At 43.5% G+C, this 20234-nt stretch overlaps 1 protein-coding gene across 3 annotated transcripts in view; it reads right to left on the bottom strand.

Moving 5' to 3' along the window:
* The window catches only part of ARHGEF28 (Rho guanine nucleotide exchange factor 28), a 274573-nt gene that overhangs the window by 145395 nt on the left and 108944 nt on the right, over positions 1–20234 (bottom strand). For 2 of the 3 annotated variants that reach the window (XM_037157034.2, XM_037157035.2), the window contains exons 3-5: positions 19969–20116; positions 15964–16257; positions 1675–1858 (exon numbers count right to left, since the gene is read on the bottom strand). In XM_037157034.2, coding sequence (XP_037012929.2) covers positions 1675–1858; positions 15964–16257; positions 19969–20116 — 626 coding nt within the window. Of the gene's footprint in view, positions 1–1674; positions 1859–15963; positions 16258–18530; positions 18580–19968; positions 20117–20234 lie in introns of those variants that run through there. The other variant, XM_053657369.1, reaches the window with a different exon arrangement.

The following is a 20234-nucleotide window of genomic DNA, read 5'->3' as shown; positions in this document are numbered from 1 at the left end:
AGTGGCTCCCAGATGACAGCCCACCTCGAATGTGACTGTCACATCCCACCAGCTTGCTCCCGGGGTCCTCTCCGCTCAGAACGAGCGCTCAGGCTCTTTCCTCTTCAGCCAAGACCCCCTTTTGTTCATGAACACTTGCTTTATGAAAACATAGTGGGCTTCCAATCAAATAAATGTTATCTCCATCATATGAAGTGACCAAAAGGGATCTTCATGAGGGGCACTTACACTCTAAGATTTGGGGTATCTTCCTAAGCTCTTGATACTAATTATTGGTAGGAACTCCAGAATCTTTCAGGAAACAACTTCTTATTCCAATCAGAAGCCCCTGAGGCAAACGAACTCTAAGCCTGAGCAATCCAATCATTGCTATTAATTGAAAAAAGCTCTAAATTTTGCTTACAGTCTACTGCTAATCCCATCCATAAGTGAATTTATTAGATGTGCAAACTTTTAAAACACATCCTGTCCCTTGGTCCTGTACTGAGCAGAAGAAAAGCCACCGCGGATACAGAAGTCGGCCTTGCAGGATCTCAGTGTAACAACGACCAAGTCAAACCAAGTAATCCCGCCTTCCCCTTTCAGCCAAGGAAGTGGGGTCACGTCAGAGCAAAAAAAGGGGGGGGCAATTCTCTGTGCACAGGCTCTTTCCTTGGTTGGTGACCAAATGAGGGAGAAAAAAAACTCAGAAAGCTCTGACTTCTACTCCAATGTCCACTTACGTATTGTACAACCAGAAATGAATTACATGGAGTTTCCAAAGAAAAACCAGCCCATTAATACTATAATAATTCTAACAACGTTTAATATTTATATAGTATTTTGTGATTTTAATATACTCTCCCATTTATCTGGCATTTTTACCACATGTTAAGTGAAGAAAATTGCTATATATGAATCCCCCTTTTATAACTTGAGTGACAGATATAAAACCATTCCAAGTAACAGTACCTTCATTTTTCTTTAAAAGTGTGGATATCATCATCAACATAGATAACTTAATAGTTGAGTATTTATTTCTTTTAAATTATTTCACTAGATCCTGATAATCATCCATTGGCTTTCTAGTATTTTAAAATTTGTCTGTTATCCATTGATTCAACAGTGAATATTATTTTATGTTCTTTCAATAAATATTATGTGTTGAATGCTGCAGTGGGTAAAACAGAAACACTTTCAGCCCTCAATTGATTTAGGAAGGAGACATATATGAATTAGATAATCAATACATAACATTCTAAATTATGATTAATGTAGTAAATAATTTTAATCACTTTATCACAATTACTATTATGATTTAACAATCATAAAAGACCATAACACAAAAGGTCTCTCTGAAGAAGTGACATTTAGGCTGAAACCTGAAAGATAAGTTGGGGTTCAAGGTTATTATTAATTATAGCTTCCTATAAAGACTTTTGAGACTTAAACTCCTTCTCCCGAAGTATTAATGCCAAAAAATGTGACTATCTGTGTGTGTGCTATACATATATACATATATGCACATATATGTCTGTGTATACACACATATATATCTGCACTTTATTCATGAGTACTAATGGTAAAACATAAACCAATATTAGCTTGTGGTTTGGTTATTTCAATTTTTCCATCATGTTTGGCAGACTTTATAAAAGCAGATTAAGAAGGAAACTACCAAGTAGTCAAACTCACTTTGTGATGTCTTCAAGCAGCTTGGAGTGTCCACCATTTAAAGCCAAGTCTACTGGCGTGGCACCCTCTTCATTGGGCAAAGCCAAGGCCCGCACTCCCCCTGGGAGACACAGGAGGAACTGGGAAAGCTTCGGCAGGCCCCACCTCACAGCCAGGTGTAGGAGAGACTCTCTGGGAAGAGGCGCTGAAATGAAGACAAACACAGATGAGTCCCTCTGTTTACAGACTGGGTCTCATGTATTTTATCAGAGACCATGTATTAGATGTAATAAGAAGCCAGAGCTGGAAGGAACCCTCATAAGCATCTAACCCGAAGAGCCCATTTTACAGATGTAGAGAGGTCAGTGACTTATCCAAGGTCAGACAGCTGGTGGGTGCTGAGGTCAGGTCCACTCATTGCTGGTACAACATTCTTTCCACACACTGTGGTGCGTGTGTGCATCACTTACATCCCTGGAGTAACGTCATCCAGGGAAAACAAGTGCTAGGAGCAGACCACCCCATGGAAACAGACACTGTTGGGGGGGCGGGGCATGTGCTACTCCAGCCGGGCAGGCTCTCAGAGGCAACACTGGAAACAGCATCTGTCTCCGCCCTCTGTCTTTGGAGGTGCTGTCTCCTGATGAGAAACTGGGACAGAAATGGGCTTCGCATGTCCAGAACTGGAGACTATGGTTCCCCTCGAAAGTCGTCCATCCATTAGATCTGTGGGATTATTTCCGTGTTGCCAAAGCCAGCTCCCGGTTGGTCTGTGTGTCCTGGTTTCATTATGATGTTTGCTGCTGTATATCATGGTTGTTTCCTAACTGTATCATCTTACAGGTTAAGGGGGTCCTTAAGGTTTTATATTCCTAACACCCACCCTCCTGTTTGGCAAAGTGACGTCATTTGGTATTTGTGGAGATGAATGTCAATCGATTGTCAAAATCTCAGTCCTGTGTGCATGTTTAAGTTGCGTGATTTGTATAGAGTTTGTACACCTGTTTTTCCACTGCAGTGACACGGTGCCTGGAACACAGGTGGCCCATGATAAACATTACATTTGGAATGTAAAAGAATAAACTTGCCTACATTTTTTACAAAATTAGGCCTGTGAACTCCACAGACATCAAGACACACCTTCGGACAAGCCTAATCTTAACGAGCTAAACATGAACATTCTGACACTCGTGACCGGTTGGAAAAGGTGAGCTGCAACGCTCTGAGTTATGCCCACCCTGCAGGCAAGCAACGTCGTTGCTACGTGTGACATCTGAAGGAGGCCCAGACAGCACTGCAGCTCACTGGGGGGCAGGCCTCAGAGGCAGGGGTCGCTCTGTCTTTTCTCCCAGAACAGTGCCCGGCACGTCTTCTGTGCTCTATTAAATATTTGCTTATTGAATGAATGAATAAATGACCACTGGCTCTTTCCCTGGCAAGCACCCGTGGGAGTTAGCATTTAGGAACTATAGCAATTCGGATCCACAGCTGCTGCTCGGAGCATCTCTCATTCTTAGCTCTGCCTGCGATACCTCTTGACTAAACTCAGACCACAAAATACACACTCCCACACACAACTCAGACACAGAGGACAAAACCACCTACTTCTCCACACGGCTGACTGTCTGCATTAATGTGATCTTACTATCCCATTGTCCTCAGTAATACAACTTTACTATTCCATTTACTCACCCAGGCAAACGACTGACTGTCCACTGTGGGAACTGCCTTTAGGACCCACCAAAACTCTTCGACAGACAGTTTTTAAGCCCTAAAACCAGAGTGTATTATATCATGATCCATACCCACTCCTAACCAAGCTCCCCTCCCTGCCCATCACCTCTCCCCTGCATTAAAAGACTCTCATTAAACCAAAATTCAAGTTCTCAATAAATTGCACTTTTGCCTTACCCACTGGAGACACTGCTCTGTGCAGGAGGAGCTCTCCCTTACCATAGTGTGCTACGAACTCAGCAAAGAGGACCTGAAAGTACAGTCCCTTTGGACGACACCGGGCCAGAGAAAAGGGGGTGGGGGGAGTAACGACAGAGGGAGGCTTGACTTGGGGAGCTGAACACAGGATGTAACATACAAATGGTATGTTATAGAATTGTGCATCTGCAACCTATATAATTTTAGTAACCAATGTCGCCCCAAGAAGTTCAATTAAAAAATAAAATTAAAGTTCAAAAAAGAAAGAAACTGATGTCTCGTGACCAAGCAGTTCCATTCCTACATATAAAACCTGTGAGGACTGTACACCTTACGCATCAGAAAACATGCCCCAAAATGTAAAATGGTGAAAAACAGAAGTGATCGTAATGTCCACCAACAACAGAAAAACTTGTAGTAAAATCACACACTAGTATTCTAACAAAAACGAATTACAGACTCACATAGAAGAAACTAAGAAAATATAATGTTGAAGAGAGAAAGTCATAAAAGAATATACAGAATACATTTCAATTAACATGATGTTTAAAAAAGTGAAAACTAAGCCATATTATTTGTGGATACATAAGTAGTAAAACTATAAAGAAAAGCAAGGACATGGTTACCATAAAAATCAGCACAAAACTTCTGAAGAGAAAAAGGAAATGTGACTAGGGAAAGAGGAGGATGGTGGCACGCCTGCAGTTCGATGGCACCTGTGTGTCTCCTCCCATTCACTCCCAGCTCCCTTCCAAAACTCAGTGTGTTCAAGGTCCCCCCCAGCACAACTAAAACAGAACTTCCGGGGTGGGGTCCAAGCATCCATCTTTCCGGAGGATTCCCAAGTGACTCTGATGCAAAGTCAGGGTCGGGATCTCTCACCTTAACTAAGTAAGTGGTTAACAAACACTTACCTATGCTTTCTTTTTACACCTCTGTCTCCCCAATCAGCTCTTAAGATCTCTTAGGTAAAAAGCTACACAAATGAAGAAGAACAAAAAAAATGTTTGTGACTTCTGAAACTGATTTTTTAAAGAGAGAGAGGGAGAGAGACGTCAGTTTGTTGTGGAGGCACTCACTGGTTGCTTCTTGTGTGTGCCCTTAACAGAGGTCCACAACCTTGGCCTATCAGGACAACACTCTAACCAACCGAGCTACCCAGCCAGGGCTGTTTGTGACTTTTGCAAGTTTGTTTAAATTTTTTAATATTTTTTATTGTTGTTCAGTTACAGTTCTCCCGCCTTTTTCCCCATTGCTCATCCCTACCCATCCCCCCCAGTCCCACAGTCAATCCCCCCACATTGTCCATGCCCATGAGTCCTCTGTTCATGTTCCTTTTTTGCCCCTTCTCCTTCATTCCTCCATCGCCACCCTGCCCCCACCCCTCGTCACTGCCAGTTTGTTCTTTACTTCCAAGTCTCTGGTTCTGTTTGGCTTTTGCAAGTTATTTTAAATTCACATTACTTGCTGCTAAGCCAGGAGACAGCCTCAAACATTGAGCAAAATATTAAAAACTATTAACATATTTAAAATACTTTAAAAATTAAGCTAAAATATAATAGGGGCAATAATCTAGAAGCAACTGATATTTTGAAACACAAGCTCATTCAGAAGTAGTCCTATTGTGCTCTGCAGGGTTTAGGAATGTTCATAACTTCAAAGCGGAGCCACTAAAATGTTCTCAGCCTTGACCAGTGTGGCTCAGCGGGGCGGGCATCATCCCACAAAGTGGAGGGTCACTGGTTCAATTCCTGGTCAGGGCATGTGTCTGGATCGCAGGTTCGGTCCCTGACAGGGGTGTGTATGAGAGGCAACCAATCAATGTTTCTCTCCCACACCCATGTTTTTCTCCCTTTCTTTCTCCCTCTTTTCACCTTGTTCTCTAAAAATTAATAAATAAAATCTTTTAAAAAATACATTCAGCACTTGTAAGTTTATGAAGAACAATTTTTTTAATTTACATAAATCCAATTCATTACATGAAATAAGTCCCACTCTGGTTTCCAAAACCACACATTGTAACCATGAAGGGACTCTGTTTCTTAACACGACCCTTTCTCCTTTCTGTCCATCCACTTCCATCCTTCGTCATTAAGCCCTTAGGACATCAAATTTTGGTTAGTATCAAAAAATCTTGAGAACAAAGCCTCATGTTTCTGTTGATCACAGAAAGGAAATTTTGGCCAAGCTAAAGATAACATCAACCCCAGGCCCGCGACCCTACCAACCACCCTCATGAAACCAGACAGGACAATGTCATGGCTGACATGATGACCTGATACAACCAATGATCAAATAAATACTCCTTGCCCTGGCCCCAACCAATCAGTACAGCTCACAACCCCAGCTCCTTTAGCCACCGTGATGAAGGAGTTCTCCCCTATATAACCCACCTCCTGGAGGCCTTCGGGGCACTAGCTCACCTGTGACTCTGGGCTTGGCACCACTGAATTAAGCAGACCACTTAATTCTCAAGGTTTAAGTTGCCTGATCTGTAAAAGGAAAGTGAAATCTGCCCAGCCTTCCCCGTGGGATTGTCAGGAGCAATAATAAAACACTATATGAGACAGAGCCCTCAAGAACTAGGAAAGCCAGTATTGGGGGACTTATCTGTCATACACATTTGTCTGATCTTTTAATACATAAATATAACAAACAGTGGCTAAATTGATGTGTGGTGTATTTGAAAACAGATTTCCTCTGGTTATAACTTAAAAGCATAATTTAAGGGAACTAGCTGTCTGCCCAGGAGGCACGGTAATTGCATCAGTGTAAAACACCAGATGTGCCATTAAGACAAATGGGCTTCAGCCCATGCCCCAGGCAGCGGCTAGGTGCCGTCAGCAGCAATTATATCATACACCCTTTCCAGACTGTGCAGTGATTTGTTTCATTCGTTAATATTTCTTCCAGGCTATGATTTGCATCCACCATTCATGCCTGCATTAGATACTTGCTGGCAGCCTAAACGCACCAGGCATTCTCTGCTCTCCCCACACGCCACAGGCACCCTCCCATTACCCCGCCAGGAACCTTGTTCTGTTTCGGCAACAAATGAAATACAATGCAACCTAATTTCATTATTGACAAGTAGAAAAAGTGTAGACTCATCAGATCTGCAGTGGAAACGGCCCTTTGAAATCTGCAGTGTGAGTCTGGTATCAAGCACCACCAGGAAACTGGCCCCTCCCCTGCGAGCAGGCAGGTCCCCTCACTGCCTTCGCACTGAGAGCCCGGCTGCAGGTCCAAAGGCTCAGACTGAGAAATGCTAAACTCTGCGGAGATGAGCTACAACTTCAATTGATGGAGGAAAAAATATCCTTTTCCTTAAGTTCGATTCTGTATTGAATTCTTTACTGCCAGCGAAGCCATTCCTTAAAAATGAAAAGCAAGCCCTGGTCAGTGTGGCTCCGTGGGTTGGAGCGTCATCCCGTAACTGAGGGCGGCGGTTTGATCCCCAGTCCGGCACCAACCCCGGTCTGGGAGCACACAGTAGGCAGCTGACCAGTGCTTCTCTCTCACACTGATGTTTCTCTCTCTTTCCCTTCTCTCTCTCTAAAAGTAGTGAAAAAAAATGTCCTCAGGGAAGGATAAAAAAAGTAGAAAAGCTAAAAAAGGGATGGAAGACAGAGGAAATATTTTTAAATTAAAGATTTAAAACTTCACAAAGGATGCAGATTTGCGTGCACATTCATGGCTGAGGGCTGGGAAACAATTTTACCGATTTGCCACTGGACCAATTTTAAAGAACAGTCTGTCCACCACTGGCACTTATCCAGTGGGTTACCTTAGCAACTGAAGGAATAGAACACCAGATTTAAATGTCAGAAAAGAAAGTATGGATATATTTATCCCTTCAGATACTATCCAAAGTGATAGATGGCTAGAAAGTAATACAGGGTGTATATATGATTGCTTGAAATATGTCAAGATTTCAAAAAAAAAAACCCAGAATCAGTCAATACCCATAATATATTCATTTAAAACCCCCTCGGGAAAAGTTTTTTAAAACCTGGAAATTTGTATTTTTAAATAACTCTGTCCTTTATGGGTTTCTACCCACTGGTATTTCAGCTGACGCTATTTTAAACTTGCTCTCCAATATGAAGTCTGAGGGCAGAAGAACAGAGATGGCATTTCATGGAGGCCATGGGCCACATCTTACAGCCCAGTGCGCCACCCTCCTCTGATGAGGCCAGGAGCACAAGTCGGGGCCGACCGACAGAGCTTCCCTCTCTTTCCTTCTTTTTCCACAGCCAGCAAATGGTATTCAAGGATAAAACCACCAGCCAAGCCCTATTTCAAGTGTTAAAAAAAAAATCTTGCTTCTGAGTAGTGACGGATCTCTTTCCTCTATTCAAAGAAAGATAAACAGATATTTCCCCTGTCAAACACTGCTGGCCCGCACAGTCCCTGCTCCTGTTGCCTAGAAAGAAGGTGATGGTTTCGGGCATGTGGCTTGAAACAAGATGTAGATGTCACCAAAATTTGGCAGTGCCCACTGAGTCTTTCATAATGAACTGTTATTTCTCACTTAATGGCTTTTCCTGCAGATAAGAAGAAATATTGTGACTGCTCTTAAACTCCTTGAGAGAACACTAAGCCACCAGGACAACATTTTAACAATTACTGAATAATCCCTCCTGTTATAAACGTAATTCTGAAGTCCTCTCGCTCTCTGCATGGCTTTTCTTTTTCCCCATTCGTCCTGAAGTGGAGGAAAACAAACATTCTCCTTCAAAGGGAAATAATTTATGAAGACTCTATTAATAAAACAAAGCCTCATGCTAACCACCCTTCTTCTTAGTAACAGCAGCGTACTACACAACCTCTACATTAAACTGGGGTCCCTGACAAGGTGCCTACTTTCCCTTTGAGCTCACTACTCGCTACGCCGTGCCCCGTGGGGGCACCGGGAACGTGGGGGCACCGGGACTCTGCTTGGGCTTGCCCTCATCCCCTGGATTCTACAACTAAAAAACCATTTCTCTGATTTCTGGAGTCAAGTGGAAATCTGTTGTGGTTGCTATACCTCCTTTGATGTTACTTGCACAGTTAGAACCATAGTCTAGTTGTGACCTTTGGAATCAATAATTAAAATAATTAATCCTCTAAACTACCTTCGGTAGGTCGCACCAGTTCCAACAATGAATTATCCTTGGGGACAGCTCTCCAACCAACCATACATCTGAAGAATGAAAAGTTGCCTTTCCACATACATCAGCTGTGTTAACTCTGCGCCCAAGACAGGCTTGCAGAAAAGTAGTTTTCCTGATAGCCTTGTAAAAACTCAGTCGGCTTAAAACTTCTTTCCCTGAAAGCCCTAAAAACTTCTTTCATTCATAGGATTAATTATAAAGGCAGGAAGAAAGTTTACCTCTTCAAACTTGATAAAGCAATCTAACATAAAATTGTCTTTGTTTTACTAAAGACTTTAATATTTGCCCTGCAGATGTAATTCATGATATTGCCCTTCTTAAACGTTCTCCCCACAAGAAGAAAATGGTAACTATGTGATGAGATGGAGGTGTTCACTGATGCTATGGTGATAATCATTTTGCAATATGTAAACGTGTCAAATTAATACATTGTATACCTTGAAATTATACAATGATATATGCCAATTTTATCTCAAAAGCTGGAAAAAGTGATCTTGTTTTGGTTTTATAATTGGTATAATGAAGACTTCCAACTCTTCTACAACAAAGAACTTCAGCCTATGAGGAGACCTCTAAGCATACGAACTACTTTTACCTAGAGAACTACAAAAAAGTCCAAATCAGCTTTTCAAAATAATAGTAATTTACTTTGGCAAAAAAAAACTTGGATCTGCAAATTGTTGCTATATATTGGTTTGCAAGTATAAATGTATATGAAAGCCTCTATATGAATTTTTTTAAGCAAGTGGAGCTTTTCCCATAAATCAGAAAATATAAACAGGATAAGCTCCACCTCTTCCTTTGGGAGAGGATCTACTATGTCGCCGGGGCCAGGCCATCAGTCCTCCTAGATGGCATCTGTAGTCCCTTTGGGCACTTCTCTCAGTTATCAGCCCCCCCTCAATGGCGAGGGAAAGCGTGGTGCTTGCCAGCCATGTCAAGTGTCTGGGAACACAAGTGAAGGAAAGAATTCGGGTGAGCAGGGGGGCAAGGCTTTAACTCAAGAGTTATCCAAGCACCAATAGACTAAAACAGAATATCTTATTCTAGTTAACCTAATCTTCAAAAGTACTTCAATCTCTGAGGAAAGATTTCTGTCAAAAAAACAAATGAGCAAAAAACCCCAAACAGAAATAATAATGAAATTTTATTGAATAATTATAAGTACTCAAGGTTTTGCTGCAAATTTGGGGTCCTGAGACCCTGCAAAAGCTTTTATCATGAAAGCTCCCTTATAGAAAAAATGGGTTTAATTTTACAAAATAGAAATCCAATTTTATTTATGGCACAAAATTAAATAAAACCCAGGACACTTCCTTCCCTAGAACACATAACGAGGTTGCACCATGAGTAATGATGGGTAAGACACAGGGCCAAGAATGGCTCTGCTTTTCTTTAAGAGACACGCAGTCCATTCCAACTCTGGGCTTTCTCCGGGATCTCAGCCTTCCTGATAACTCTCAGTAAGGGGCAAAGGCGGATTTATTATAAAATGCAAGGAAATACAGTAATGCTTCAATCAGACTTTTCCATGATAAAATCATTGGAAAGGTCGGTTCCATGACAGAAATCCATATTCATTCATTAACATCCATTTATACCCTCCAAAAAAGCATAAATAAATAAACACAAAGACTTTTTAACAAGTGTGAATGGTGAAGCTTTAAATTGTTTTTGGATAAGTATTAGAATAAATAATTACAGGGGAAAAAAACTTTTCCAGTCACAACGTCCCTTCCACTAACACGTGATAAACTCCAGAGGGCCCCATGCCTCAGTTTTCCTTTTTTGTTCCCACAATTCCTTTACCTTGAAGACAAGCAACATTAATGAGGTATGTAAACTAGAAAAAGATGCATTGGGCACATAAGAGATTGTAAACTGCTTAGAATAAAACTCTGCTAAATTAAAGAAGAGAGACGAAGATGGAGACAGCCCCCTCCCATCAAAGCAGCAAATGTACAGCTGTACACAGAGCAATTCCCTGAGAGAAACCCTGAAGCCACCTGAACGACTCCTAAACATCAGATGAATGAGAAATACCCACACTGAAAGGAGTAGGAAAGGCTGAGACACACTCTCAAAGGCTCCATCCTGACATAAAGCCGTACAATCCACAGGGAACCCACAACTCCCAGCTTCTTCCCAAGTAGCAAAGGTTTGGATCACACATCTAGTACCCCACCTTTTAAGGCTCCCACCTGAGAGACAGGCCTCCAAATCATCTAGCTCTAAAAGCCAAAGGGGCTTGTATCTGTGTCCTATAGACTATAGCAAACACAGAAGCAGTTCTTAATGGTCACACAAGCATGCCCAATGGCATCACCCCAGGCCTCGGTGTAGAGGGGGCAGGCAGAAACACCCATCTTCCACTCTTTCCCTGGAAAGGATTTGACTGCATACAAACTACTGCCTGGGGGTCCTTTTTCTAATCAGCATGCACCTAGGGGCTGGCTGGACCCAGGAGCCAATGGGCACTTTTCCCCTCCTCACTCCAGCTCACTCCAAAAATAAAGCCAGACCACAAGCCTCTCTCTGGAAGGTTCTTGTGTACATGTCTGATGCCACTCAAGGGACAGACTTCCAGATCACCTGGCTCTGATAGCCAATGGGGGTTGCATTCTCAAGGACAGTAGTGGACAAAGCAGCAGCTAATGGCTACTACGCACATGAACACTCACTCCGGCTATCCCTCCAAAGTTCTGTCCGCACAGAAGGAGCAAGTAAAAGAAAAAAAGCCTGTCTCCTAGTTTTTCCCTGGAAGGGGTCTGACTGCATATGTTCCCAGCTTCTGCCTTCTAATCAGCCCAGATCTGGGTGCTGACTAAGATCCTCCCCTTGGGCAGGACTGGGGTGGCACTGGTGGGTCTTGGCAGACACTCAAGGACTGCAGGCCGCTAAGAACAAAGACAGCAATGTGAACAATCACAAAGGTTTAAGAGGAACCGCTAGCTGGGGCTGACTGATGAGGTTCATCTCCTACACAAGACCAGTCTATCAAGACTGGGAGAGGTGCCTCCTTTCTCTCATGTACAGAAACCAACAGAAAGTCAAGGAAAATAAACAAAAGAATATGTTTCAAATAAAAATATAAATCCAGAAACTGATTTTAATGAAATGAAGATAAGTGATTTATCTGATAGTTTAAAATGGTCACAAAGATCCTCGCCAAGGTCAGGAGAGCAATGTATAAACAGAGTAGTTCAATGAAGAGGCAGAAAATATTGAAGAGCACCAACAGAAATCACAGAGCTGAAGAATATAATCACCGAAATGAAAAATACAGAAGGGTTCAACAGTACACTAGCTTAGTGGAAAACAGGATCAGTGAACCTGAAGACTGTAGTGAAATCCATCCATTCGAGGAGCAGAAAGAAAAAGATCTGTTAATCCTATCCCTTCACACTGATGTCCAGAGAAGTCCCTTACAAGTCTGGGCTGCAGGTAATGCTACCTCAAGTACTACAAACTGTTCTACAGAAAGTCTAAAAAAGTTCTAGAAATCTTCAAGGAATTGTTTACAATAACCAGGATTGTACTGCTTTGCCTGTAGCTTCATTTGCCCGGACCAATTGCACTTTCCGCATATGCAACACAATATATTCTCTGTATATTGAAATCCAGTCGAGTACAAACACACATCAACTTATACTGAGAACTCAGACATTCAGACATTGTTTAGAAACTTCACCATATGTTATTTATTTAACCACCACTAGAAACCAATGAAGTGGGTGCCATTGTGCCTCATTTTAGAAATTGTAACTTTGTGGCATGAGAGCTAAAATAACATATCCATGAGGTCTCAGAGCCAGGAAGCAGCAAGGCCAGGATTTAAACCTGGCTCCAGAGCACATATTCTTAATGACTATGACACTAGAATTCTCCTCCCAGAGAATACAATGTCAAACCACAAAAACGAACTGCTCCGCTTTCCTCTCATAAAAATACATATACCTATACAAGTGTGGCCGAGAGGTCAGCAAGGACCCCTTGGTGCCATAAGTCACCAAGGATATGGATAAACCAAACATCACAATGAATGGAGGCTTGGAAAGCAAAAATACATCTCCAAACAGCAATGAAAATGGCAATAAGATGACCCTTAGCTACCTAGCGGTAAGCCAGTGTTCTCCAAACATATTTGATCACACGTCTGTATAAGCAAAGCTAATCAAACAGACACTCCCAACACCGACCGTGAGTGTTACGTATGTTGAGTCAGCTCCCGCCCCGGCTTCCCTGTGCACGAGTGATGCTCACGAGGCCCCTTCTTCGGCAGCCCTGCATGCGGCCACTGTTGTCAACCCATAGATTAAATACTAGGAAACCTTCATTTATTTCTAAGTTTTGGGATGAAAAATAAACATAGCATGTGGATAACATAAATCCCATTTTGGAGACTCTTAGTTTAAGCTATTCATGTATATTTATAACATTCCACACTTCCAATCATTTGCCATTTTAAAAACTGAACCAGTGCAGACTCCAAGCCGCTAAGCAGAGGCAGTTGCCGGCTGGCAAAGGAGTGAGTCCTGGGACTGGCCTGACTGCCTCTCTGTGAGCCTTGGGGATCTTCACTTACGGCCTTGAGTGCAGCCACTGGTGAGAAATCACGAATACTTTCAGTTTTTGTTAACGTGGGTCTGCCTTCTCGATAATAAAACACCTCCAATATTATTGCTAGAATTTGTTTTCTTAAGCCAGAAAACTTAAGGAAATGAAGCTCCTTAGCCAGAAAACATATACGTAATGTGTATCTATAGAGATATATAGGTATATCTATATCTACAGGTGTATCTATATCTATAGGTATATCTATCTATATTTATATGTGTGTATGTGTATCTATAGGTGTGTATATGTATGTATATATATATATATATACCTATAAATATAGATAGATACACATACATCAATCAGTGAAAAATTGTAACAGTGGGAAACTGTAACCCACTCCCCCATTCTTTTGACATGATTTCTGTAAGTGCTGACTCTGACTAGTACATGGCTTACAGATAAACAGCATGTTTGTATAAGAATCCTAGGAACTAACTTCAAAAGATACAGACTCTGACCTTCGGGCATCCCGGTTCCAGGAAATCTGATAACCTTTCATCGAGGAATCGGCATGACGTGCAGCCAGGGTGACTAAGCCAGGATGACGCACACCGGACCATCACTTGCCTGATTGGAATGCACTGTGCTCGTCTGCACGGAGCGAACTCTTCCGCCCCCTCCCTCGACCTCTTTGTTCTGTTCTCCTCTCCCTCCTTATAAAAGCCTCTGCCTCCATGAGGAGGTGGAGATGGAATTTGTGACATGAGTCCCCCATCTTCCCAGGTGATGGACTTTGAGACGTAAGCCCTCCCGCATCTTCCAGGTTGCTGGCCCCTGAAAATAAACCGCTTTTCTTTACATCAGGGCCTGCCTCCTTCATAGTGGCAGGCAGCCGGACCTGCTCTGGGTTACATATATATATATATACATGTATGAATGAATATATGTAAATATACATGTATAAAATGAATTAACATATGAATATATCCATGTATATAACCCATGTGTGTATATGAATATACACATGTGTGTATAAATATGAATAAAGTTTCTTTTCCAACATTTTTTTCCTATACACAGGAACAGGCAAAAGTAGGCTTATGATTACAAAAGAAGTAATACAATAATTAATAAATAATAATACAAGAATAAATACTGCTTCATGTACTCACAACTGTAAACCTACTTTTGCCCACCGCTGTATGTACATAGGAGAATCAAAACAATGTGTGACTCCTTAAAGATCTAAGGATACAACCTTCATTCATTCAACAAATACTTCTGGAACATCTGCTGTGTCCTGAGCCCTTTGCTAGGTCCTTGGGGACAACAGTGAGACACACGGAGACCACCCACACCCTTGGGGCGCCACCCTGCACCACATCCATCAGCTACTATACGGTGCAGCACCCGAGAGTCAGACATGGTTTAACACTGAACTAGGCTTGCGACGTCTCTCATTTAAGGTCTTAAGAAATAAGAATCATTCAAACAGACAAGCAAGCAAAATATAACCAGAGACATTGAAATAAAGAACAAACTGACAGTAACCGGAGTGGGGAGGGGGAAGAGGGATAATGGGGGAAAATAGGGGAATGGTCGTCAAGGAACATGTGTACCTTTTAGTTCAGCATATATACATAAATGTCACAACATTTATGTGTGTGTATGTGTGTCTAAACAAACACATAATGTGTATAAAAAAAAAAAGAAATGAGACTCATCCTTACGTGCCTGGGAGAATTTCAGGGACCCGTAAGAGACAGAGCCCCTCTGCAATCAACCATTACCTCGTGATTCTCTTCGCAAAGTCACACCCCTTTACCTAGAGCGGCACGTTTAATGTTATCCATGATCAAATGTAAACCAATCTGGAACCAGGTTTTCTCGGGAAGCAGAAACCCTTGAAAATACCATTATGCAACCACAAAACTAAAGTCACGGAAGAACACAGACAAGCAGCAACAGTGTACATTGTGTTCAGTAAAACACTACAGAGCAGCCTCTCTGTGCTTCCAACAAAACTATGGAATTCGTATCGCCGTAACAAGCATCTATTGAGCAGTTTAGCCTCATGCCTACAATGGGCTTAAATACAATATCATCTCTGTTCACCCAGATTCCAAATGGTTGGTGTTTACAGTCTGTCCAGTCTTTTAGTAAACGGGGGCACCCAGAGGTAACTCTAAAAGTTAGTACAAATAACATAGTACAAATGCTCACAGTGACACTGACATTTTAAATATGTCAACATAATGGTTACATTTCCTTTATGGCCCTATTTCTTCTACATGTGCCTTCATTGCTCTTCTTCTGATGCTCTTCATTGCCCGATGACTCTCCCTGTTTGGAAACGCTCTGCAATATCCCCATCTCCTGGCAAGAAAAGCTGCCAAGGGGGGTGGAGCCATAGCCCAAAGCAGCGGGCTCGAGAGCCTTCCACGAAGAACGGCCCTTCCCTCCTGAGGCAGGTCTTTACCCCCTGGAACAGAGTAGTACCCACCAGCCCCAAGCTGAGCAGCTCAGGACCTCAGGGAAACCGGTCACATCAGATCAAGGCCTGGGTGAAAAGTGGGCAGGAAAACCCACCCAGGAAAACAGACAATAAGTTGTAAGACAGATTCTGAGGAGACAAGTAAATTTTCTGGTGAAAACCCACCTTCAAGTGAAGAACTTCCCAAGACAGTCCACCCAAGGGGCAACTCCAGATGGGTCAGGGCCAGTACGAGTTCCTCATCCAAGGCAGGCAGGGCTCCCACTGTCAGGGCAAATGGGGTCAGCAAGGTCTGATGGCTGCTGGCAGTGAGGCGGTCAGCCTGGGTGACCAGCAGGCGGGCCAGCCTGCAGGCCATGTTGTCCACGTAGGTCACTGAACTGGAGTCCATGGTCACCGGGGAGTAACCTTCTGAGCAGAGGCATGCAGACACTGTCACTGTCTCCTGAAGCATGTGGCCTGCACAACAAGACAGGGAACAGTTCACCCAGAGTCTATAGGAGATGCTGTCACTGTGTCCAAAGTGCTAGTGGCCACCCATCTCATGGCGCTGCCTAAGCAGACCGCGTGCTACAGGAGACAAAGGCAGAAAGAAAATGCAGCGAGTTACCTTTAAATGCTGCCAAGCCTGTGGGGCCAAATTAAAGCCGACTCCACCTGCTTCCAATGACTCCTGATTATAAAGGTAACCTTTATGAGCTCTGAGCATTTCAGTGTTTACTCACCTAAGATTATCAGACACTGTTACTGGGCCTACCTTCACCTTTTACTTCTACCCCAAGCCCTGAATTCAAGTCTGGCATCCTACAGATCTTGCCCTTTTCTGCTCTACCAATTCCTCCCGAGTCACACATTTTTATGTAATTTGTTTAGATGATAGTTTTATAAAGGAGGACGGTAGTTACACAAGTTCATCCTAATTCCACAGAGCTCCACCGAATGTGAGTCAGGGTGGTGGAAGACGACTCGGCAGAAATATTTACATCTTTCTCCCCACTTCTGACAGTGGTGTCTCTGTCTTGCAGGTATTCTTAATCGTTCTGTTGTGGGGGCCACCTGTCCTGCTATCTGTTCCTCCTCCTCACACTTCTCCCATCTTGCCAAGTTGGTGAACTTCTATTTTTATGCAATCCTTGGCAGAACTTCCAAAAATTAGTACCACCAAACCTCGGTATTAAGATAATCATAGCTGGTCAGAAGAAGGTTAGCCCCCAGAAATATGGCTAATGAATGCAAGTCACTCCTGCTCCCTCTTATTCTCCAAAGCCTTTCCCCAAACATACTATTCTCAGGCTTCAAGGACCAAGAGCATCCTGGTTTACTGAGCAAGAACTACTGCCACTTTCACAGTGACTTTTTAAAAATGGTCTAATGTCCCTGGCTGATGTGGCTCAGTGGATGGAGTGCCGGCCTGTGAACCTAAGGTTCCCCAGTTTGATTCCCAATTAGGGCGCATGCCTGGGTTGCGGGACAGGTCAGGTCCCCAGTAGGGGGCGTGCAAGAGGCAACCACGCAAGATGTTTCTCCCCCTCCCTTTCTCCCCCCCTTCTTCGCTCTAAAATAAATAAATAAATCTCTTCAAAAAATGGTCTAATGTGCAGGCACAGAATGGAGCCCCCACCCCCAGCCTACATATGTCCAACATATCACACAGAAATCTGTTCTAAATACCTCTGAAAGGTTACCTGGTAAAGCTGTAACCAGGAAAATTCCAGAGACAGGGACTGCCACCTGCCTTAGGAAATCTTTTAAAATGAAGGTAAAAACCATCACTTCCAAATAGGCCACAATATAATAAAAAATACTGTCTTTTTAAAAAATATTTTATTTATTTATCTTTAGAGGGGAAGGGCAGGTGAGAGGGAGAGAAACATCAATGTATGGTTGGCTTTTGTGCGTCACCTGCTGGGAACTGGCCTGCAGGGAACTGGCCTGCAACCCAGGCATATGCCCTGACTGGGAATCGAACTGCGATACTCTGGTTCGCAGGCCTGTGCTCAATCCACTGAGCTACACCAGCCAGGGCCAAAAATACTGTCTTTAACACGCAGGAAGTGTCACCCCACGTACAAAGTGTCACCCCTTCTTGATATTAGAAGTAGCACTTTATTTTTCTGATTCTTTCTCTAGGAAAGGCTTCACAAAAACGTAAACTAAGAAAAAAGGGGGAAGCTCAAAGCAGGAAAAACAAAACTTTAATTCCAAAGCAAAAGAGCAGAGGAGAGAGAGACCCTTGCAAAGTGACTCTGTCATGAATGAAGTTTGACTTTTTTTCTTATAAAAAAGAGAGAAGTGCTTAAAATTGCCCACAGAACACCAGATTGATTCAAGTCCAGGTGTTGGGAGCCATCCTGTCTGGTTTCAGGGGCTGCAGCCTCATTAATGGACAAGAGTCCCACAGCTGAGGCTGAGTGAAAAGGCCTTGGGGCCGTGAGCCATTAAGGAGACAGAACCTGTCCTCCTGGCAGGAACACGGCCCCTGCCTCCCCCACTCCACCCTGCTTGGCCCCCAAAAATGGCTAGTTAATCACTGATGGGTACGATCCCTCAAGGGAGGGACAACCTAAGCCAGGCTCAGCTGCAAAAAAGGGCCATCAGCGAAGGACTATGGAACTATAAAAAAGGAGCAGAAAGACCCTCACCCCTCAACTTTGTCAGAGCCTGAGTCTTCATTCTATCCATAAGAAGTCTCCTAATCTCTTGGCTGCTTTGCTCCTCCCCGCCTGACTCACCCGGAAAACAATGCCAGAAGCAGCTGCAGCCTTGTACTGGAATGGATGGCTCCTGGGGGCAAATCTGGCCTGAGAAAGAATGTATGTGGTTTCCTTGGAGGCTTGCTCCATAGCCCTGTTGATACGAACTAGACGTCCTAGCTCAAAGCATGAGTAAAACTCCTTCCTTCATGGTGCCTCAGCAACCTTCTTGTGTCAGTATATCCCACCAGCCCTGACCAGAGACAATCCCTGTGTTTCTTCAATCATTATGTATAGATGATGTCAGTTTTTCATGACTGTAGCTTTTTGGACATTGATGAGCTTTTCATGCACACAGGTATCTCTGTGTGAGCTGAACTCAATAAACAGGCAGGGAAGGAGGTGCTGGAGGCCTTCCTCCTCGGAGAGACTGGTCAGCCTTCTGTCCCCAAGCAGATTTTATCTTGGAGTCTCATTTCATCCTTGACAGCCGGAAGGACTCCAAGGACAGACACTCCCACACCCAGGTAGCTGGAAGGTAAAACTTCATTATGCCTGTGTTTGCATGTTTACTGTCTACCTTCTTCCCACAAGTAATGCACTACAGAAGTACTCAGAAACATTTTTCCTCGAATATGAAGCCGATCTTACCTATGAGAAAATGTGATGGTTCCCTATATAATACAATTTAAGAGTAACTGAAAGACCCACAGTTAAATAAAACTGATCAATCAACAAGCAAGAACAACCAAATCCTCCCTTCCTGCAGATAATGACTAACATCTTAATTACGCCGTTGGGCTAGAGCTTGCTGTCTCGATGCACAACCCACATCCCAGAGAAGACACAAAACACTTGTGTCTGAGAAGGGCTAATAGCTCACGATAACACACTGACATGATACATTAACTTGTCATCTGTCACCGTGGTGACAGATGGGATTATCTGGGAGAATTACAATGTTTTGGAACATGACTGATGTTCCAAATGTTTTAGTGGTGGAAAGAGAAAGTTCTAGAGCCTGAGACCCAGCAAGGAAGTATCTGGATGGACAGGGTGCCAGGTAAGGAACCCCAACCACCATAAGGAGCACGCAAGGAGAGGGAGGGCCTGCTGGACTGACCCCAGGGAACGAGGGAGGGAGAACGAAGACAACTGCCAACGTCTCCAGGCTGCCCGAGCCACCCCTGGCCACGGGATCTGGGGCTACAGGAGGCGACCCTAAGATGCAGTGTTGCCTCCACTGGACCACAACCACAGCACACCCAGCCCTGAGTTTAAGGCAGTGTTGCTCAGGCAGCTGCAGATACAGCTGGGAGGACCTCACAGACACACACGCACACACTTTCACACGCCCACCCTCCTGGAAACACTGTTCACTTTCTCCTCCTGGTTTTCTTCCCAGCCCATGTCCCTGGTGAGAAGGTGCTTACAGACAGATTTCCCACCTGCACAGTAAAGAGGACGGACGCCTCACCTGGAACGCTGGACTGGAGAACATTATCCTCCGTGCGCTCTGCGACCACGACATGTCTCTGATGAGATCCGTTATAAATCAAGTAAAACTCGGCATCCTTAGGGAGATAGACATTTTTGCCAAACGTCACATAGACTGTCATCTGCCCCTGAAAAATAAATAAGTTGGGGCATCAACACCCTTCCTCACCCTGGCTCTAAGAAACCACAATAGAAAAGACCTGTGTCCCAGCCAGCACCCTCCGTCCCACTCGCTTCATGTGAGTG

The sequence above is a fragment of the Artibeus jamaicensis genome, unplaced genomic scaffold (genome assembly GCF_021234435.1).
Source record: "Artibeus jamaicensis isolate MK-2021 breed Jamaican fruit bat unplaced genomic scaffold, CSHL_Jam_final scaffold_369, whole genome shotgun sequence".
NCBI classification, from domain to species: domain Eukaryota; kingdom Metazoa; phylum Chordata; class Mammalia; order Chiroptera; family Phyllostomidae; genus Artibeus; species Artibeus jamaicensis.
The sequence above is the reverse complement of the archived record's forward strand: the minus strand, read 5'-3'. Positions and strand labels throughout refer to the sequence as shown.